General features: G+C 33.9%; 4 protein-coding genes across 8 annotated transcripts; all 4 read right to left on the reverse strand.

Annotated features, from left to right (window-relative positions):
* Positions 1-1,607: 1,607 nt before the first annotated feature.
* LOC147553290 (ADP-ribosylation factor-like) lies at positions 1,608-5,822 on the reverse strand. Of its 2 annotated transcripts, XM_086664736.1 has the most exons (7): positions 5,662-5,822; positions 4,935-5,114; positions 3,527-3,597; positions 3,324-3,443; positions 2,460-2,578; positions 2,279-2,360; positions 1,608-1,932 (listed from the first exon to the last, which is right to left on the reverse strand). In XM_086664736.1, exons 2-7 carry the CDS (start codon positions 5,080-5,082, stop codon positions 1,927-1,929), a joined length of 546 nt encoding a protein of 181 aa, XP_086520862.1. In that variant the 5' UTR covers positions 5,083-5,114; positions 5,662-5,822; the 3' UTR covers positions 1,608-1,926. The 2 variants fall into 2 exon arrangements, with proteins under 2 accessions (XP_086520862.1, XP_086520863.1); XM_086664737.1 differs by lacking the exons at positions 1,608-1,932; positions 2,279-2,360 and having other exon boundaries at positions 2,456-2,578; positions 5,662-5,752.
* A 768-nt stretch (positions 5,823-6,590) lies between these two features.
* Positions 6,591-11,082, reverse strand: LOC147553291 (putative polygalacturonase At1g80170). 2 transcript variants are annotated; one of them, XM_086666773.1, is made up of 10 exons: positions 10,674-11,082; positions 9,118-9,326; positions 8,744-8,872; positions 8,473-8,643; positions 8,338-8,358; positions 8,040-8,247; positions 7,788-7,869; positions 7,498-7,606; positions 7,289-7,405; positions 6,591-7,054 (listed from the first exon to the last, which is right to left on the reverse strand). In XM_086666773.1, the coding sequence occupies exons 2-10, from the start codon at positions 9,208-9,210 to the stop codon at positions 6,764-6,766; spliced, it is 1,221 nt and encodes a 406-aa protein (XP_086522899.1). In that variant the 5' UTR covers positions 9,211-9,326; positions 10,674-11,082; the 3' UTR covers positions 6,591-6,763. The 2 variants fall into 2 exon arrangements, with proteins under 2 accessions (XP_086522899.1, XP_086522898.1); XM_086666772.1 differs by lacking the exon at positions 10,674-11,082 and having other exon boundaries at positions 9,118-9,541.
* Positions 11,083-11,343: 261 nt separating this feature from the next.
* Positions 11,344-13,853, reverse strand: LOC147553292 (uncharacterized). Its single transcript, XM_086666777.1, has 4 exons — positions 13,089-13,853; positions 12,313-12,417; positions 12,169-12,216; positions 11,344-11,784 (listed from the first exon to the last, which is right to left on the reverse strand). Exons 1-4 carry the CDS (start codon positions 13,347-13,349, stop codon positions 11,545-11,547), a joined length of 654 nt encoding a protein of 217 aa, XP_086522903.1. The 5' UTR covers positions 13,350-13,853; the 3' UTR covers positions 11,344-11,544.
* Positions 13,854-14,118: 265 nt separating this feature from the next.
* On the reverse strand, positions 14,119-19,595 carry LOC147553293 (phosphoenolpyruvate/phosphate translocator 1, chloroplastic-like). Of its 3 annotated transcripts, none has more exons than XM_086666776.1 (10): positions 19,035-19,428; positions 18,076-18,198; positions 17,838-17,990; positions 17,553-17,638; positions 17,274-17,358; positions 17,008-17,127; positions 16,852-16,920; positions 16,303-16,432; positions 16,096-16,215; positions 14,119-14,436 (listed from the first exon to the last, which is right to left on the reverse strand). In XM_086666776.1, exons 1-9 carry the CDS (start codon positions 19,416-19,418, stop codon positions 16,145-16,147), a joined length of 1,221 nt encoding a protein of 406 aa, XP_086522902.1. In that variant the 5' UTR covers positions 19,419-19,428; the 3' UTR covers positions 14,119-14,436; positions 16,096-16,144. The 3 variants fall into 3 exon arrangements, with proteins under 3 accessions (XP_086522902.1, XP_086522901.1, XP_086522900.1); XM_086666775.1 differs by having other exon boundaries at positions 14,119-14,441; XM_086666774.1 differs by lacking the exon at positions 14,119-14,436 and having other exon boundaries at positions 15,922-16,215; positions 19,035-19,595.
* Between the last annotated feature and the right edge of the window lie 1,796 nt (positions 19,596-21,391).

Raw genomic sequence — 21,391 nt, forward strand, 5'->3', positions numbered from 1 at the left:
TTATTATTATTATTATCTCATCATTGAAGGATAATTGGTAGACATTTATTATTTTAATATTATCATTATTGTCAAACCATATGAAATAATATATTTGTACTCATGTTTCAATAATATATTTTTCGACTTTTGTGGACATCTGTGGATATCTGAGGACATTGATGGCAGTTGGTAGACATTTATTACTAATGTATTTGCCCTACTACTTTGAAAATATATTTTTCGACTTTCGTAGACATCCGTGAATATCTGTGGACATTGATAGATATTTAGTTGATATTTATTATTTTTAATATTATTACTGTCTTACCATATGAAATAAAAAAAATTAATTAATATTTCCAAATATATATTTTTCGACTTTCGTAGACATCTGTAGATATCTGTGGACATTGATGGACAATTGGTAAATATTTATTATTTAATATAGTTAAATATTAATATAATAATAATAATATAATATAATATAATATAATATAATATAATATAATATAATATAATATAATATAATATAATATAATATAATATAATATAATAATATAATAATAATATAATATAATATAATATAATATAATAATAATATAATATAATATAATATAATATAATATAATATAATATAATATAATATAATATAATATAATATAATATAATATAATATAATATAATATAATGTAATATAATATAATATAATATAATATAATGTAATATAATATAATATAATATAATATAATATAAAATAATATAATATAATATAATATAATATAATATAATATAATATAATATAATATAATAATAATACAATAATATAGTAATATAATAATAAGATAATATTATAATAATATGATTTTGATAATAATAATTATTTTTATTACCTTCTTTACTCAAATGTATAATAATAAAAATATAATAATAATAATAATAATAATAATAATAATAATAATAATAATAATAATAATAATAATAATACAATAATGTAGTAATATAATAATAAGATAATATTATTATAATATGATTTGGTAATAATAATTATTTTTATTATCTTCCTTACTCAAATGTACCCAAGTGTCTTCCATATTTTGAGAGACATTTTCTCTCCAAAAGCTCTCCAAATTTACACTAAAATGTCTCCAAATGTCCCCAAAAACAATTTGTCTTGAAATGTCCCTAATTTTGTGTCCCGAACGAATAACACAGACATTTGGGGACATTTGAAATGTCTCCAACCAATAACACGGACATTTGGGGACATTTGGAGACATTTCAAATGTCTCCAACTAATAACACGGACATTTGGGGACATTTCATGTCCCCCAATGTCCCCAACCACTACCCCCCCCCCCCCCCCTAAGGCACTTTACCATGGGTCATCAGTCACAAATTTTTACTTGATATAAATTTCTGAAGAAAAACTTTTTGTATGTTATCATGTATATTTGATTAGAAAACCCATCCTCAATTAGTAGGCCACACCACACAGGTGTTATTAGCTTCATGTTGATCGGTATAATAACAATATGTTTCATGACGAGGAAGAAGATAATACTATTAGAAGTAGAGCAAAAAGAGATGGGATTGATTACAACTACGCAATTAAAAGACAAAATGAATGAGAAAAGAACATGATACAAGGACGTAGCAGCCTTAAGATATAGGTTTCATACAAACTATATATCTAATAAGGCTAAAACCCAATGTCATGAATTTGAACTTCAAATATAAAGATCAAACCTATTAAAATAAAACGATAAAGCATCAAACCCAACCGAGTATTACCCTGTTACAACAAGCAGTATTTGTTTCAGACAAAATAGTAAATCCTAAGAAAATGGCTCCTCCAATGGAAGCCGCTTCATTGTCACCCTGCTTGGTTAGTATCTACTATCATCAATGCGTCAATCCAGAAACCAACCTCGCAGTTCAGTTTCCTCAAGCCTGAAACCAAAGAATTTACAGAAAAAGACTAATGTCAGTTGAAGCTACAAAACCCTAAGTTTCATCAATCCTTAATTATTATTCAGTTTCACGCCGAGTAACTAGACCAAGTTTACACCAACCCTAATAACACATATAAGCCACACATACTCAACTCTAAATATTCAAATTAAAACTCCAATCATTCGAAGTTTCATACATAAAAATTAAGGGTTCCATTTGGGGTCGGCTCGGGTCATCCGGGGCCGGAGTTAGCCAGATAGATAGGCTGAGCCAACTACTAAGCTGAACATGTCTTACGTCTAGTCTAATAACCATTGAAATGTACACAAAGTTTAATACTTGCCTTGTTGGCAATATTGTTGGATAGCCAATCCAAACCCTCATAAAGACCCTCTCCGGAGGTTGCACAAGTGCTCTGGATGTACCTGAAACAACCATGGAGAAAACATATTCAATGTTATACAGCTCCTGGGAAATATAATTTTATAGTTTAAGTTGCAGCAATCAGATGTGAGAAAGCTTACCAATGGCGTTGGCGAAGAGAGTGGAGTCCAAGTTTATCAGTTATCTCTGCAGCATTCATTGCATTTGGAAGATCCTGTTTGTTAGCGAAAACAAGCAACACAGCATCCCGAAGCTCATCCTGAAACCAGAAGTATGAGATTTAGGCATTCAGCCAGCATTTACAAAATCTTTTCTTCGCAGCCTTTTAGTCCTACTCGGCCAAAATGAAGAGGCTATGGAACTTATGAAACAGAGTACACAGGGTTATGATTAGTATCAAAGATTCAGGTAGGAAAAAATCCGGCAACATATATAGCGGGAGAGGGTTTCAAAACAGAAATGCGTGGGATGCTGTGTTGCTTGAGATTTAGGCATTCAGCCAGCATTTACAAAATCTTTTCTTCACAGCCTTTTAGTCCTACTAGGCCAAAATGAAGAGGCTATGGAACTTATGAAACAGCGTACACAGGGTTATGATTAGTATCAAAGATTCAGGTAGGAAAAAATCCAGCAACATATATAGCGGGCGAGGGTTTCAAAACAGAAATGCGTGGGGGAGTGGGGTGGTTAGCGCGCCTCAATTATATGTTGATACATGATACATATTCTTATATATTCGATATTACAGAAGTTGGTTATTCATCCACATTACTTACCATAACATAGCCAACTAAATCAAAAGATAAATGACACTATTACATCTAAATACAAAGCTATTTGAATGACCAAACAGTAAGGTTCATTCTCGTCAGCCAAAAATGTGTTAAATTAAAAAGACGGGGTTCCCAAAAATTACATAAAGCATACAAGAATCGTGGATTGTGGAGTAGCCCTTAAAAAACCAGAATAATCAAAGTGGAATCAATAGATGAGTGGTAATTTACCTCATTCAACATCCTGTGCAGTTCATCCCTTGCTTCAACAACTCGGTCTCGATCATTGCTATCCACCACAAAGATAAGACCTTGTGTGTTCTGGAAGTAATGCCTCCACAATGGACGAATCTATGGAAAAAAATATGTACCCAAAATGTCAAATCAGTGCTACAACTGAACACGATTATCAAAAGAAACAACAGAATCAGTACCTTGTCCTGACCACCAACATCCCAAACTGTGAAACTGATGTTCTTGTATTCTACTGTCTCCACATTGAATCCTGCAAGACAATAATAATTTGCATGAATTGAACTGTTCACATTGAACATAAGAACTACAAGCTCAGATGTGGAATTTTAATATATAATACATGCATACATAGCTAGATATAGATACAGATATAAAGACTTCACGGGAGTTAGTAAAGTGGATTTCGAGTTAAGAATTCACAAAATCGAAATACAAAAATCCATACAAAATGTACACTAAGAAACAAAGCCCTCCAACAAAACAAAATACAAAATCTGCTTCATGCATCTAATGGCCAGAACACTATTCTAGAAGGCTAGAGAAAATAATTTTACACTGAGGTTTTATATCAGGCCATCATCCCTGATCCACATACAATCTTTCATCTGTATATTGAACGAGATCTTTGATTTAAATACATGTCATTTGTTTTGGCCTACTTGGTGAACAGAAGAAAATGTGGGCAAACCATTTGTAATCTTGAAGAGCTAGCAAACTAGAAAGCGATAATGAAAATAAACAATTACACAAAACACAAGAGCAATGTTTAAAAAGGCGTATAAGATGTGCATCGATGCACACACCAGTGACAACACGAAGCAAAATATAGGTTTACCGCATCAGAGTTACACCTCCGTGTTTTTATTCTTTCCTCACTTTTTCTTTAACTTGTAGAGGTAGTCAAATGGGCAAAAGTGACCAAAAGCAATCACATCCTTTAACTTTGTTATTAAAAACTAATATGTTGTCTTTTCAAAAAATAAAACTAATATGTTTTAGAAGTACAAACAAATTCAATAAAGTGTATTATTAATAGAAAAAAATATTATCACTACATTAAAACATATGAAACTGAAGCTACGACTCAAAGCACCGCAAGCATTGTCAAAGAAAACCGCATCGAGGCGGAAAACGCTTTGTAAACATTGCAGAAGAGATTTACGTGGTTCGGTTGGTGAGACTCTCCACAACGAACAATGGTCCGATGTTTTTCAAAATGTATGAAGAACAAGGCTTTTAGTATACGTAACACAGTAAAATCCTAGCACTCTGCCTCATCTAACTTTCTAACAAAACAAAGATAACGAGATACCCTAGCAACCTTCATAAGACTAGGGGCAAACATAAGTAAACAGGTCAGGCCAAAAATTTAGGCAATGAGGAAACAATTTCTCGGGTCGCTTTTCGGTTTAGATATTGACCCATACTAAATTTTTTTTTTTTGGCAAAAGGTATCAACCTATACCCTCTGCACTTTCAATACGATTAATAGAACTAATTCAACCACATAAGCAAATGATAATGTCAAAATTTAATCTTGCCTAGTATATAACATGAAATGATGAGAAAATTTAATAAATTACTTACCAATGGTGGGAATTGTGGTGACAATTTCTCCAAGCTTGAGCTTATACAAGATAGTAGTCTTACCAGCCGCATCAAGACCAACCATCAGAATACGCATCTCTCTTTTGGCAAAAAGCCGACTGAAAAGCTTTGTGAAAGACAACCCCATACTTCTTCTATCTCACAATAGATCCTCCAAATCTGAAACCCCCAAAAAGAAAAAGAAAAAAGAATCAATCAACCAAAAGAAACCGAAAAAAAAAAAAAAATCCAATACCATCAACAAAAACCCTCAAAAATCAAATAATTCTAACAAGATCACAAGATTATTCTCATAATAGTCCTTAAGCAATACAAACTAAGTTCAAAAGGATCCGAACTCAGTCCGAAGAGATCAACCAAACTAGAATTTCATCAGATATATCATTTTCCTAACAGATCTAAAGGTAAAAGAAAACACTAAATGATCACACTACAAATTCACCAATATTAGCGTTACAATCAAAACAAAAATGTAACAAAAATAAAAAATTCAAAAGATAGATGAATTCATAAACCAGATCCAAGTTACTCTAAAAGGATCAATATCAGACAACGAAATTTGCAGAAAATCAATATATAATAATAATAATAATACCTTCAAAATTACAACAAATCAAAATATGTATAAACAGAAAGAGATCGAAACTATTAAACGAACAAATACTGATTCATTTATATATTGAAATTTTATCCAAAGTTTTCTCACCAGATCTACTGATCTTCAAAATCTTCTAGAGAAAGAGAGAGAGGATCGAGGAGGTGGTAAAGATTAAAGAAGGTCATCGAGCCGAGGAAGGAGAATAAATATGTAAATCGAGGAGGCGGCCAATAAATATCTCCTTCCTTTAAAAGAAGGAAACAACTCCAGATTTGTTCGTTTCGGCCCATTTGAACGGCCCATATATATTGGCCCACAATATTTCTGATTGTGCATCTACTTGTGTTAAAGGATGTGAAAAAAAGATATAGATAGGAATAAATGGACTTTCACACTCTATAGGATGCTCATCTTGAGAGTTTGTATATGACCTTTAAGCCCTCATATGTCTTTGATTATGAGAGAGTTTATTCAATTTATGGTGTATTTTCATATCTATATATCTATATATATATATATATATATATATATAACGGAACCCCCAAGTTACTTATCTTAGCTGGAAGTATGATCATAGATACAATTTCTTTTTGTCGATACTTGTTAATAGGTAATGGAGTGTCTTAAAATTGTTGTATAGCACGCCAGTAAACATTTTCTTATGATAAAACCATGAACCAACACATTATTGGAATTAATAAGACAGTGAGGAGCCCGGTGAACATGTGAATAGGTAGAACTATTAGGGACCAGGCCTTGACTCTATCTGTTTTTTAACTTCTCATATTCATGATGTATCAGTGTCATATAATGAATGTAATATCTCATGATGGCAAAAAAAAAAAAACCTGCACCTTCAACCTCTCTTTATGTGGTTCTCCTCGCCATCTTCTGAGGCTGAGAGAAGAATCCCTCTTGCCTGATCAGAGTGGAAGAGACAGACGGTGTTGGTGGTGGTAACGATGAGGAAGATGAAGGTAAAGAAAATGTGAGAAATCACCTAATCGTTTCACATATGTATTCTAGTGGAGTAAAAATGAAGAACCAAAAAACAATAATCTCATTCAAATTATAAATTCTTTAAAGTACACATCACTTATATTTTGCTTCTAGTTTCACTACATTCTGTGAAGTATAACCATCTATATAAAATCTATAATATCTCTCTCCCTCTCTCAAAGCTTCTCTGCAAGCGTTTGTAAGACTACAATCAGAGCTCGGTATGAATAGGATCATCATTATCGCGCTTTAAGTTCGAAGATTCTGGCATCAACTTAGAATCCAAGCAGTCGACAGACGGATGAACAAGCCCATACTGAAATCCTGTCGCCGAGTTGCAGTAAGTTTCTGCTTGGCCGTCTTCGGCTTCTAAATTGACATTGTGTAGGATAATGCTCTTACAAGGAACTGTGTCACTACAAGCAAATTTTATCGCCTTCTTGCTATTTGTTGTTCCTGAGATGTTTCGGTACATGATTTGACTAACTTCCACAGCTGATGTCTGACATTAAAAAGATAAGAACAAGATGAATACATTTGATGTGAGTCAGGACAATATGGTCCTCTACGTGTCAGTTTAAGCTCCTAATCTCTTATGGTGGTTAAGAGAAAGGTGCAATAGTGTAGGTGTTAATGTCCAGAGGCTACCCTACTTGATAGAGATCTGGGCTAATTGGCGTGGAAACAAAAAAGAATTTGAACTTGTTTACGGATGAGCATTGCTTAGATATCTTACTTGGTTTTGGCAGGTTTTGGGTGAGTCGCAATAGAACTGGTCAATGATGATGGGGTTCGCAGCATCAATCATCCTCACATTCTGATATCGTACTGCACGAACGTAGCCAGACCCGCCCTGTCCATGAAACCATGAACATTTCACTATTCCTATTCTTCTCATTTACTCAAAACCTAAACTTTGAACCTTAAATAAAAATTAGGAATTACCTGCCAGGTTTTGATTCTGAGACCGTTGGTAGATCCATTAAGGACTGCATTATCTACAACCACTGCTGAAACTATTCCCGTGCTGTTACCTTGTCCGAGGCTCCCGATGCTAGCATTGACATAGAAAAAACTTTCAAAGCCATATTTTTCTTCTTTTTTCTAATATATTTGTTTATCCATTTTCATATCGATATGTATCTCGATTACGATTTCCTTACTAGGTTCATGATTTGAAATGTAAATAACTTAAATTCAGAGAAATAAATCCCTGTTTAAGAGTATCGAAGTACCTGATTCCATGGCCTGGTCCACAGTAAATGTTCTTCATTTTGATGTTTGAACTACCACTAACAATAGAGATGCAATCATCTCCTGGTAACCACAAGAGTAGAACTTATTAGTATTTTGTTATCTTATCCTATAAACCGTTAAGGGCTGAGCTATCGACTAGGTCAATGTGTCCATATTCCCCTTCCTCCGGGATTATAATCGGTATCTTTGACAAAAGTAAAGCCAAGTTTCAAATGTACCCAGTTACTAACCTGTTCCTATTTTGCAGTTAACCACCCCAATATTGGTTGATTTTGTGATATGAATCCCATCCGTGTTTGGACTAGTTCCCGGAGCGGAGATTTTGACACCAGAAACACGGACAGAATCACAGTGAGAGATGACAAAGTGCATTTGTTGGGCATTTTGGATGGTAAGGCCCCTCACTTTTACCAGCGAACTCGAATCAATTGTCATTGCCTGCACACAATATTAACGATAACTCTTTCACCGTCATATAACAAGATATTCACAAGTATTATGATATTGAACAAGTCAAATGACGCTTACTGTTGGTGCTTCTCTGCATGGCTGTCAAAAGTAGAACGGAAACATCAGAGTTGAAAAAGAAAATCAGTATGCTTATAAGAATATGATTTCAAAATTCTTCAGGGAAATTAGAAAAGAACGGAAAAGAAGATCTACATTTGATTTGTTCTTTTTGCAAGACGAATCCCACCATTTGCTACCTGAACCATCAATTATTCCACGACCTTGAAAACTAACGCCCTGAAGTTTCGAGAAATCGAGCCAGGTTCTTGGGTTCTTCTTGTCCCAGTTATCTGGCTCATCTGGTGCGATAATTGTTCCATCTATCTGCACGAAGTATAAAGAATTGTGTCTTAAAGTATTAGACAATATTGGAATCAGTTTTATGGTGCATTCTGATACTGTTGATAGTTGTATAAGAAGTTACCCGGATGATTAACTTGCCCAAACATGGTCCCATAAATTTAATGGGATTTACGAGATAACTTCGCTGTTCAGGCACAAGGAACACAGATTTCATCGTAGAACAAGCTTTATCCCATGCATTGATGAAGGCCTGACCATGCAAAATAACAAAAAAAAAAAAGGCAATAAGCGAAATACAAAGGAAACATAGTTCTTTTGTACGAAATTTGTGCAACCCAGACAATTAAAGGTAGAAAATAGAAGATTGATCAGCACGTTGGTCTTGATATGCTTAAGCTTTTAACTAAGAAAACAAACACACACTCACAATATATACATATTATGAACAGGATCATCTTTCATTGTTTCAACAAACAAGAGAAAATGATCTCAAACCTGGGTATCATCAGATATTCCATCTCCCACGGCACCAAAAGCATCGACATTCACGAGAACTTTAGCACCATGCTCACTTTCCCATCCTGGCATCTCCAGAAAGTCAGTTTCTATCTCATCATCTTCAACTTCTGCATCGAAACTTTCGAGCAGTTCTTCAAAGATACCGCCCACGCTGTAAGAACTGACATTTCCTGCAACTTCATGACCTGCAAATAACAGGAAAAAAATGGAAACTAAGAATATTTTCTCCATGATTTATGGTTGTTGAATGATTTGTAAGTCTAATGGATTATTATAATGCAAAACAAGTAATGGGTTTGAAGTTATATATGTAGATTAATGGTGAAAATGAAAGGTTTGAATGGATCATGGCTTGGCTTAGAAGAAGGAGATAAAAGTCGGTTTTTGTATTTACATGCTCAGACTTGAAGTATCAGGGAAAATCTTTTGAAAGGCTTTTGCTTTACTCCTCCACTAGTGGACTAAAACTTTACCACTTTATGCAAACTATTCATATACACACTCAAAAACACATTTCAGTTTAAGTTCTAGATAAATGAAGATTCACAACAAGGTTCTGAAAATGTCAGAGTATTACGTTTTCAGATTTAAAAAGAAAAAACATCAGTCATCACCAATGAATGATACACTTTGACTTATTCCGAAATCTAGTAGTATAAAACTAATACCATGTACTAATATAAATGTTATATGGTATATTATCGGATTCTAACAAAGTAATTCCTATAAATACTTTAGTCGTGTGGGACCCACAACGGCACAGAGATTATATGTAGGTTGCTTTCGAATTAATCCATTTTATTAACAGCGCCTTTTAAAAATTTTAACCGAAAACTTCCTCGCAAGAATGATATGGTCGATGACTAATGTAAGTTGAATATGGTCGGATTTGGGATAAGAAGTTTTAAAACAAACTGGTTGCTACAAATTTTATATAGTAAGGTTAGAAGTTTTATAATGAATTTAGTCAGGCTGAAAATATAGTGGGGTGTTATTAAGTTTATTTGATAATAATATCATGACGAAAGACAATTTACATTATTGGCAATCTAGATCTGAAGAAAAGGGATAAGTTTAAATAAGTTTGCCTTAATGGGTAAGCTTCATTATTATCGGTGCATTTCTAAAAAGAACTAGAGAGATGATCATCATCTGGTTTAAGCAAGACAGAAAAAGTCTCTCTTTCGCCCTGTAATTGATATTATATATATTGAAAATGAGTAAAACATAATTGTGGTGGTCCTGGTTCACTCATCAAGTAATGCCTCAAATATCCTTACATATGACTCCTCGGAGTCGGAGAAAAGCTAGCATACTCAAGTATGCATTTGTCAAACAACCATAATGGCTTTTAATCTAAGAACAGTAATGAAATCCAGAGAGATACCTAAAGACACTAATTTAATCAAGGAGGTGACCCAAAAAAAATGTAAATGATCCATCTAATGTGACCAATGTACAAAGGTGTAACCCTATTGTTTAAAACTAGTAGGGTCAAACGAATATAACTATAAGAAGTAGGAGTATAATACCTTCACAAGTTGTTGCTTTTAGACATATGCTCAGAATTGAAAAGATGGTGCTCCAGCGGCATAAATACTGCACGAGCCAAGTCCACTTTATACAGCTCCCGTCAGTAGCAGGTTGAGCTGCAGCTTAAATTGATGCAATCAGAAGACATGCATTTAGAGGGACACTTGTAACCCACAAGACTCAAAGGAGTAACATCTTTAGTCTCCGCAAGTTTCAGAATCCAACCTTTCTCAAGAATATCGTCAAACACTTGCGATACATATCAACAAGTTAAGGTTGAACATGCAATCTTTTGATTATCAAAACAATTTTCCAATTCAAAACAGTTAATTTGCCTCCAGAGTTTAGTAATTAAATTCAACTTATAGAAGCATGCTGAGCTACATTCCTATATGTCAAATTTCTCTCACACATTTTATCGAACATATAAAGAGAGACTGTAATGCCTAGCTTGTAAATACAGATCAACTAGCGTTGACCCACAAAACAAATTACAATCAAAACGAAGCAAACCTTCTTGCAGTGAATCTCAAATCCTTATCCATGAAAATAAAACGATTGCAAACACTCAAAATTAAAAATATTGAGAAGATGAAAGAGAACAAGACTATATATATATATATATATATATATATATATATATATAGAGAGAGAGAGAGAGAGAGAGAGAGGAACATAAATACATATATTTATAATAACAGCATAAAAAAGATACAGCTGAATTCTGTACATTATCTTTACGACAAACATACGGGGAAATTTATTCTTCCCCTCGCAAAAACACTAAAGCAACTCTCATATACCCAGAAGGGTTATTGTTCGTACATTAGATTTACATGGATAAAGGTATAAAGTTCAAAGAAATAAGTATTAATGGTTTAATATGAGAGACTCTAACAAAGATGCAGCAAATTCCATCTGGGTATCTTCGTCGATTCTTGAAAAGAGAGGAACATGAACAAACAGAGATTTGTGACCTTTCTCTTCAGCAAACCTGAGCGAATGGTAGTAAACATAGTTGCATACAAATCGATCAGCATCGTCAGAAACCACCACATCGAAACCCTTCTTCTTCAAGTGTCTTGCCATCACATCTACCGGGCAATATGTCTTGAAGCACCAAAAATAATTAGTTCAAAATTCATATACAGCAATTAGAAGCAATAATATACGATATGTTTATTTCATTTTATACTGAAACAGTGATATGTACATTGTTTGTAAGCTCAATAACTTTATTCTTTTTTGCAAATTAGCTTGCTCGTTAAGGACATACAAACAATTAGGTGTCTAGTATACTGTGGTAACATGATCAACATAAAGATTTAAGATTTTCAAGAACTTCGCGTGGTGTAACTCAAAGAACATCAACTTTCGACAAGATAAAACACAATTTTACACGAAAAACATAAAATCACGAACATAGTATCACATCCTAATGAAGATTCAAAACCACCAACACAAAGTGAGGAATTACATTAAATTAAAATTTACCTGTCTTGCTTGGGAAATTCCACCATCCTCCGGAACTATCGGAAGTTTCTGAGAGCATGTAGATAAACTGATTTTAAATGCAATTAGAAAAGACAAGTACTAATTTGAACCATAGTTGAGCCACGAGATAAAAGGACAACACACCTGCGGCTTCCATCCATGCTCATCTGGACAACGGAAAGTAGCTTCATTTACTGCCTGACGCTCAATGGCAAACTCCATTGCGCCACCATTAGCTCCAAAGTGAAGCTTGACAAACAAAAGAAAGAGGGTAAGTGAATATAAATAAACAGCACATGGAAAAAAAATTGAAATGTGAATGTTTAGTAACAAGTATCATTCAAATAATCAACTGGAGAAGAATTTGAATAAAGGTACACAAGTATCATTTCAATTGCGAAAAATTGAAATGTCTCTCTTTTCGCGTCCTTTCGTCAGGATGACTTGATCATACCCTTGGGTCATTCTTCTTAGTGAAGAATATAGCATAAAATCACATCTTCAATTGAATTTAAATTGGTCAATCAACACTGACTAAGTCAAGGGTTTTATCTAAATTTGACATGGATACAAAAAGGTACTAGAAGCATTCCACTTCAAATAAGTTGGTACCCAACTGGAAAGTTGAATACAAGGTTAGACATCTCCTACTCCATTGATTATGCTACAATCGTAGTCGGTGGTGGTACGATTTGTACTGTCAGATGATCACATGAAACTATAAAAAAATTAGAATTGAACTTTCTATTTCCCAATTCTAATGGTTGATAAAGGAATTATTGTCACCAAACTAAATTCAAAATCTTTTCTCTTACCCTAAATGAAATTGAGAGTTCTTTCAAAGCAGGAAACAAAATAAACATATATATATATATATATATATATATAGAGAGAGAGAGAGAGAGAGAGAGAGAACTAACCCAAATGACTTGTTCATCAGAAAAGGGTTGAGAAATACTAGACTCCATGATCTGATAAAGCAAAGGAAGAGATCCATCACCAGCTGCATCAAGAATTGTGCAACTACCAAGAGAGATTCCTCCAGGCAAAGGTAATCCTCTTCTTTTCAGAAACCCTTTCAAGTTACTAACTATTGTTTCAGTTGGATTATCAGGAACTCCAAAGAATTTCTTAAATCCTGTTACATGAACTTTTATAGGTATAGGTCCTTCGGATCCCATCTCTTCTTCCCCAAATTCTACTCCCCTACACAAAAGAGAAAGTAAACCCTAACAACTTTTTGAAAGAAAAATCAATAGATACCCAATTGACTAATCATCATAGTATATGAAGATGACCCAATTCTATGAATCAATTGGAAAGCTTTGTCTCAGTGGTGGGTATATTAAGAAATGAAAGGAATCAGAACCCTAGTTCAATGATTGAAAACCCTAATCAAACAATCAAAGCAAAACAAAACCCTAATTTAACCTAGACTTGAGAGATAGAGTATTTGGAAATTGAGATGAACCTTCTTCTCTTAAGCTTCCCGGTAAAAGAAAAAACTGCCTTTTATAGGCAGCCAAAAAGAATTTATAACCTTATTACCAAAATACCCCTGATTTTCGTGATAATTATTGTAAGATGAGACGATGTCATATCAGTATTGTACACCCACTAGTAACGTAGGTAACGACACCACCGTTATCAAACTAATTATACTGTATTTACTTTTTCAAAAAAAAAAAAAATGTTACTTTTTGGTTCTCATCTACAATTTGACTTGTGGTTTCTTAGAAACCTTAATTAATATTAAAACTCAATTATTTATTTGGGGGAAGGATTCTGATTGAATTATCAAATTGATTGCTAAATTTTGGATGACTATTGTTCCATTAGTTGACTTTTTCCGGACTGTGGGAAAATAAGAAATCGAGTTCACTTTGATAACTTAATGTATGACACAAACACCATTAACGTCGTTGGAATAGATTCTTAGATTCAGATAGATTTTTGCAATATGTACTGTACATTTTCATCAATCATTTTTTGTAATACAAGAGTTACATTTTCTTTTTTCTAAGTACTTTCGCAACTTAGATATATCACAATTAAACTTAAATAGAACATGCTAGAGTAGCTTCTAACCTTCAACCAACAAAAAGAGTAGCTTCTAACTATTTGGGCATTTTATAGTAAAAATTTTGAAGGTTATTCGAATCAACTTTATTGTTGAGCTGGAACTTTTACTTATACTTCAAAGGAGAGTAGTCTTGCGGTGTTGGTCACCTACTTCAAATGTTAGGTCACGAGTCTGATATTTGTCACCTACACTATTCCACAATTCAACAGAAACAATTAGATAATCCTTCTTAACAGAGAAGAAAACGATGGGCTATTGAAATCCTGTAGAACCATATAATTAGGTTCTTTTCTGTTGAAACATATAGTAACTAGGTTTTGAAATTATTTATATCATGTTTATCCAAAGGCTGAATCTTATCAACAAGCCACCTAGAAGGATTTATCATCTATCTTTTATATATACAGTTATATCTATGTATAAATATAATATACAATCAAATCATATACATATGCATATTGTATATTATAAGAGGATTGGTTGATGGGCCATTTGTCCCCATGAGCTAATCCTTTCTCTTTTTTTTTTTTTTTTTGATGAACAGAGCTAATCCTTTCTCTATAGCATGCATCTTATTAGAGTGGATATTAAGCTCCAAGGGCAACTCCAATGTGGGATTTGGGCTCTCAATCTTAGGAGCGCCTGAATTTTAGGAGCCTCGGGGTTTTTCTCTATTCTAACGTCGGGCATCCAATCGGGACTCCCAAATCAAAATAATATACGTGTGCGAAGTATGTGTGTGAAATTTTGATTTTAAATTTCGACTATGAATTAAAGTGTGATATTATTCGAGAGAGATAATTTCAAAAAGATAAACACAAAAAAAGTAAAAAATTAGAGAAAAATACTTTAAAAAGAAGTATTTAAATACAAGATTATAAAAAAAAATTAATTTAAAAATAAAATAAAGTGGGTTGGATCCCCTTTTTAGGGAATCCACCCCAAATGCGACCGTTGGGAACGCCCCAACGGTCACATTTGGGGTTGGGAGCATGGGACTCCCGGGTTGGACTCCAAGGGCTGGGGCTCCCAAATTCAAATTGGGAGCCATCAAAGTCAATCTTGCTAAGGGAAAAGTAGCTTAGTTTTATAACCGTACATCAAGTTTAGTTAAAATCACGACAATAAATCTTGGTTGTCTATCTCATGATACTTCAGATATAATAATGTAAGAGCGTAAAATAAACAGAATGCACGTACTAACTAATAGTCATACATCTTTGGACAATCTAACCATAAAAGCTACTAGTCGTACATTAAAAACCAAAAGAACCCTTATTTCCATGAATGATGCAGAAAAGTTTTAGCATAATTACTGCACCTATAACAAAATCTCTCTTGCTTGACTTTGCTTATGGTCCCCTTTTCTTTCTTTTTTGGTATCCGTTTTAGTTTCCTTAGTGGGTTTCATTTCTGTTGGTAGAAAGCAAAGTGAAGTTTCATACTGAGAAAGGTTTGTGTACCTATATTATGCCTTTTTGTCTTGATATTTTCATGGGTGAACTAGTAGAGCTACCAGAGAGAACTAATGAAATGGCAGGGGGGTTATGCCAAGCAAGAACATGGATCTAGCTTCCATTGATCTATGGTCCAAGTTGCAGCAAGAAGATGGTTAGTAATATGTTAACAGTAACAAGTATCGGAAAAATTACAAACGAAAAACACCCGCAGATACAATTTTTTTTTTTTTCATATTCATGTTCTTGAATCTTGATGTTAGAGAATAGGACACAAGGAGCCAAAGAAACAGAACTCATTTCAACCAAAATTTGCCTATTATCTTCAACCTAAAACTAACTTTTACAGTTTGATTTCATCCTCTCAAGAAAGTATAAATTCTTTACCTCTATGAAGTATTATTAAGTTGACTTTGTGCATCTTTCGATTATAATTTTAATCTGATTTTGGCTTCTTTTGGGTCACTCTTGAGTATAAAAGAACTCCGGTAAGAGCAATACCAGTTCCTGCAACGAAAGCCAACCATAAGTCTCGTATCACAAATACCGACGGTGCTGCTTACTAATGTGAACTTGTGAAGTATATATACTTACCGATAGAATTTATTGCTGTGACAGGCGTCTGGAAGAAGATGACAGATGAAACGATGACGACAACTCTTTTCACACAGTTGCTTACTGAATGGGAAACTGGCGATAATCTTTGTAAAACCATATAACCAAGCTGCCAGAACCAAAGTAATAGGGTTAGATTTTTTTCCATGAAAACCAGGCCAAACATAACAATAGCTTATAGATTCATCACACTCTTGAAGTTTATTCATAAAAGCTCATGAAGCTATTTTTTGCATTAGTTTGAAACTTTGAGTTAAGGGTGGGAAAGAAGACCAATGGCTCAATACTCTTCCTGTTCAGTACGGACGAGTCCGGACGCTAGAGGCCTTAAGACGAGTAGAGCCTACGCTGCCCACCCAACCCCCAGAATTAGTGAACGAGCTCGGGTAACGAAGGTAACTGGAACTGGAAGCTCGCCTGAGCCCGAGCCAACACGGTAGCCCTAGTGTTAGAAAGAAGTGCTCATGAAGCCTGGTGGGAGGAAAAATTGGCCTATGAGCACCTGGGTCAAAGAATAGTAAGATTCACCTGTTGATAAGCCTGAAAACAGATTCCAGCTAGAAGACATTTCACGCACAGGTCGCTAACATTTACGCCCTAGAAAACAGAAAAGCAATCTGACATTATCACATGATGTCTAAAGGGTGTAATTAAGTTATTTATTGGCTTGACATCGATACTTACAGATGACTGCAGGTATGATGGAGTGAACTTGACACCTTCGAGAGAAACCGCCAGAGGGATATTCAGAAGAAACGATATGATTGTTATTATTGAGAAAAGAGTGATATTGTCCAAAGTTTCCTGTTTAAGAATAGAATTCTAGTTAACAACCAATCATCGAGACAACCTTAAAGAGATGAAATATAAGAACAAATTTAAGATTGGAAAGACAGAAATTTTGGAATAATACTTCAGAAACTACTCTTCCATGACTACATTTAGGATACCTCTTTCTTAAGCATGATCATTTTGCTGAAGACATTACGGGATTGATTAGCCAAGTTAGATAACATAGCACTCCAAAACCCGATCCTGTACACAATGATATGATGATAAGAATGCACGTATCAGTGTTCGAGCTGACCAATTCACAAATTTTGAGTAGATACAATCTTGGAGGGATTATAAATTAAGCTACTGCATAAAGAACTCCCCAAACACAAAATGTATTATAACCATTGATCTTTAGCCATGAGAACAGAAGTAAAAAAAGAAAAAGGCCTTACCAATTAAATGAGACTTCAGTTAGTGATGCCAATGCCACTCCACCAACAACTGGTATAAGGGATGAAACTACCCATATTGAAGGTATCTGTGTCAAGCAAGTGTGGTCAAACTCAGCTTCAACCATAAATCACAAAGAGCTATGCAATAATTTAAATAGTGTTGGAAGAGACTAATGTCTTGAATTTCCATAATAGCTCACACTTCGGTGACAAAACAAAAACGAATAGTGATGGTTTCGGCAAAAACTCGTACTAGTCAACTACGACGCAAATATGAAGTTTTACCTGTCCTAGGAACAAAGCAGAAAGGAAAACTGAGAAAAACGGCTCCAAGGCTTTGATTGTGTGCGTGAACGAAACAGAAACCTTTCCAAGACTCATATTTAGGGAAAGGTTACCCACTGTGTGCACTATGGCCAAGGGTGCAATCGCTAAAATCTGCAAATTGATCGCAATTAAAACAAGATTCCTCAGTACATTAAGGTACAAGAAATCATAATTATTCATGGCTATATCAGAATACCTGTGAAGTACTAATCTTAGGCCTCTTGTAGAGGTTAAGAGCCCACATGGTAAAAATAAGAACTGTGCCTATGAAAAACTGAATAGCTGATACGGTTAACGGGAATGGGTAAACCTTTAACACCTGCAACAAGCATCATCGACATCATTAGTAACTTGTTTACTTATTTCTTTGAATCACACATAAAATGATTTTTGTCAATTCAACAATTATATGCATTTACAGATACAAATTATAGACAAATAAATAAAAATAACGAGTGAACGTTGACCGGACAAAACCAATCATTAGTCACTTTCTAAGGCGATGTGAGATATTAAAGTTGATGTGATAGTTCAACATCAGTTGGGGAGTAGTTGGGCTCACGGGCTATAATGATGGTACGAATCTAAATTCATACCATTGTCTTGGCAGCTTGGCCCTTGGGTGGGCTAATGAGCTAGTAGTGGCCTAGTGAGAGCTTATGCCGAAGTAATAAACCTTCTGCCCATCGGGCCACTGCCCGCGAAAAGACTTTATATTCTTGGTTGCTATATCGCCCTTCTCCCTTGTGGGATTATTCTCACACGCCCCCTCACCTGTGAGGTTCTTTGAGCCTAACACGTGCTTTTATCTTTTCTTTTCGAGTGACGTGGAGTGTGCGCCTTTTAAGCATATCACGTGTAGGCCTAACTTTGATACCATGTTAAGTTCTTGGTCATCCAACTAAAAACCAATTGACAGTGGGTGGACACTATATCGCCCTTGTCCCATGTGGGGACTATTCTAACAATATTGATATAGGCTGAATGACATAAAGAAAAAGACTAAATTTAGGTCAATATACAATAAAAGAAATCATAGAATAAGCAAATGAGTTAAACAACATAAATGAAGAAAGATCATAAGACCTTCATATCAATATAAAGAAAAACGAAATTTGCATAAAAAAAAAACATAAAAAAGAAAGAAAAATGAACCTGTTTATTATAAATGTTGAAGTAGATATTGCTAATATACCAGAGACCAATCAAAATTCCAAGCTCCAATGTCTTACCAATACTCCCCCCCTTAGCTTCCGACCTTTCTTCGTGACTTTCAAAAGCTTTCGAAACCCTAACTCTAAAATCATATTTCCTTTCAATTGGTCGAACAATTGAGCTATCAAAATGAGATACAGAACTTAATCTCAACGAATTTGTACTACACGATTGAACAACAGAACCACCATTGACAGACAAAGAAGAAGAACCCAAACCCAATTTCAAATTAGGGTTATGGTTTCGATTAAGAAGAACTTTCCGGGTTTTCAGAAACGAATAAGACGAAGAAGAAGGAGAGAGAAAAATTGCTTTGCTCTCCATTTTTCTGAATAGAAATGAAAGAGAACGAAGAAAGTGAGAAATATAAAGGAGGCGGTTTTTTGTAATTTTGCACTTATGTGTCCTTCATTTGTAATATTTGAAAGTTGAAGATGTTATCAATTTATGAACCGTAAGATGGAGTTAAAATCGACGGTTATGAATTAAGGAGGACGGTACGACAGAATAAATGGATAAGGAGGATAGTTTTAAGATACTCACGTGAATTCTGATTCTGGACGGGATTCGGTCCAAACCCTAGAAAAAAAGTTGATATGGGGAATCAGGAATTTTATTTAATGTGACATTCTACTCCTGTTTGGGAGTATGGTCATCCTTCTTTGCTTTGTGGTTTATTTTTGACCTAAAATTGGTGACTATGAATGAACTTTTATTTTGTCCCGAGGTGGTGACGTTTGCTCTTACACTTGCCTTGTGGTCCTTACTCCTGAGTGGAGGTCTACAAATTTATATTAAATTATTATGTCAATAATAGAATAAAAGGAATTTATTTTTGGGTTTTTATTGAAAAAATATTAAGTAGTAACTTTTGTGATATTAATATTTTCAACAAAAAAAGAATTTTTGAGCTTATAGCCCTAAAAACAGGTCTTAATATGACATTTAGTCCTCTCTAATCCTTTAAAGGGTTTGAAAATCAAAATAATAATGTAAATGGATATCTAGTCCATTTGTATACATCTAGAGAGAAAACACAAATTCCTAGAATACCAATTAAATCATAATTCCTAATCTAACCTTCCTCATATATCATAACTGATTTATCTTCAAAATCCATAAATATCTTCTTCCATTTTTATCTCTCACATTCTCTCTCCAATCACGATTCTAAATCTAACCTTCCTCATATATTATGATTGATTTATCTTCAAAATCCATAAATATCTTCTTCCATTTTTATCTCCCACATTCTCTCTCCAATCACGTTTCTAAATAAAGGTTTGTTAGCTTTATTATTTTCAGTAACCGAAACCTCTTTATTCTCTCTCTAAATCCGATTCACATAACAAAGCCTCCATTAAACTCTGAAATCTTGTTTCATCTTCATTATATTGTTTTTCAAACATTCGTCTTTTAATCAGGTTTTACAAATATTCATCCTTCATCAACTTCTCGGGTTAAAGTAACAGATTCTCTATCTCTAACATTAATCGTAACAGATTTATTCATTTTGTTTTCCTGTTTGTTTACAGATTTATGAGGTTTATTTTCTCTCTCTAAGATTTTCATAACTGTTTATGATATAGATGGTTAATCCTTCTTTACTGATTCGTTCAAACTGATTATGTTTTGTTTTCATCTGATTATCATATCATATTTCTTTAGATTTATGTTTAATTTTCTGTGGTTTCTGATCTTTCTTCAGATCAGATCTATCTGTCCGTATAATTTTCGAACCTGGTGATTATCCGTACTGTTTCTCGTAACAGAATATACAATACAGTTAATTTAGTATACATTTTCATACTTTCCAGTAAATTACGCGAACTTTACAGGTAAGATGTTATTATTACTGAATGATATATATGTGTATTTTTAATACAAATTATACGTACTTTATTATTGATATCAAATATATGTTACAGATGTGCATACAGTATTAAAAATTTATCCAACATTACTCTACCTTTTCATATCTGCAAAGATGTCACAACAAGCGTATAAAGCTGCTCTTAACCAAATAAACAATCGTACTTTGCCATACATTATATATAATTTACTGAAATGTACATGTCATTTATGATACAAATTTTGTTTTCATATTAAATGTCTCATTATTAATGTATGTTAATTTAGGTTTAAGCTTATTGATTTTCTGATATTTCTTCACCTCAGATCTTTGGTTTCGTACAATTTGATGAACCAGGTGTTATTCCGTACGTTTATCATAACGTAATATACAATATAGGTAATTTACAGTAAATTTTCATACTTTCTAGTACATTTACGGAACT

The sequence above is a fragment of the Eschscholzia californica genome, unplaced genomic scaffold (assembly GCF_041429995.1).
Source record: "Eschscholzia californica isolate CP2 unplaced genomic scaffold, dmEscCali1.0.p SCAF_3, whole genome shotgun sequence".
Lineage (NCBI taxonomy): Eukaryota > Viridiplantae > Streptophyta > Magnoliopsida > Ranunculales > Papaveraceae > Eschscholzia > Eschscholzia californica.

Coding starts and splice junctions, on each gene's coding strand:
- LOC147553290 (XM_086664736.1), bottom strand. CDS start 5,082: ATGGGGTTGTCTTTCACAAAGCTTTTCAGTCGGCTTTTTGCCAAAAGA. Junction 3,598..4,934: donor CACCACAATTCCCACCATTG/GTAAGTAATTTA, acceptor ATTGTCTTGCAG/GATTCAATGTGGAGACAGTA. Junction 2,361..2,459: donor TCTCTTCGCCAACGCCATTG/GTAAGCTTTCTC, acceptor TGGTTGTTTCAG/GTACATCCAGAGCACTTGTG.
- LOC147553291 (XM_086666772.1), bottom strand. CDS start 9,372: ATGGAGAAAATATTCTTAGTTTCCATTTTTTTCCTGTTATTTGCAGGT. Junction 8,644..8,743: donor TGGGCAAGTTAATCATCCGG/GTAACTTCTTAT, acceptor TACTTCGTGCAG/ATAGATGGAACAATTATCGC. Junction 7,055..7,288: donor CCAAAACCTGCCAAAACCAA/GTAAGATATCTA, acceptor TTTTAATGTCAG/ACATCAGCTGTGGAAGTTAG.
- LOC147553292 (XM_086666777.1), bottom strand. CDS start 13,349: ATGGGATCCGAAGGACCTATACCTATAAAAGTTCATGTAACAGGATTT. Junction 12,418..13,088: donor CTGATGAACAAGTCATTTGG/GTTAGTTCTCTC, acceptor TTGTTTGTCAAG/CTTCACTTTGGAGCTAATGG. Junction 12,217..12,312: donor AGCATGGATGGAAGCCGCAG/GTGTGTTGTCCT, acceptor ACATGCTCTCAG/AAACTTCCGATAGTTCCGGA.
- LOC147553293 (XM_086666776.1), bottom strand. CDS start 19,418: ATGGAGAGCAAAGCAATTTTTCTCTCTCCTTCTTCTTCGTCTTATTCG. Junction 18,199..19,034: donor TCAACATTTATAATAAACAG/GTTCATTTTTCT, acceptor TGCTTGTTGCAG/GTGTTAAAGGTTTACCCATT. Junction 17,128..17,273: donor TGATCATGCTTAAGAAAGAG/GTATCCTAAATG, acceptor ATTCTTAAACAG/GAAACTTTGGACAATATCAC.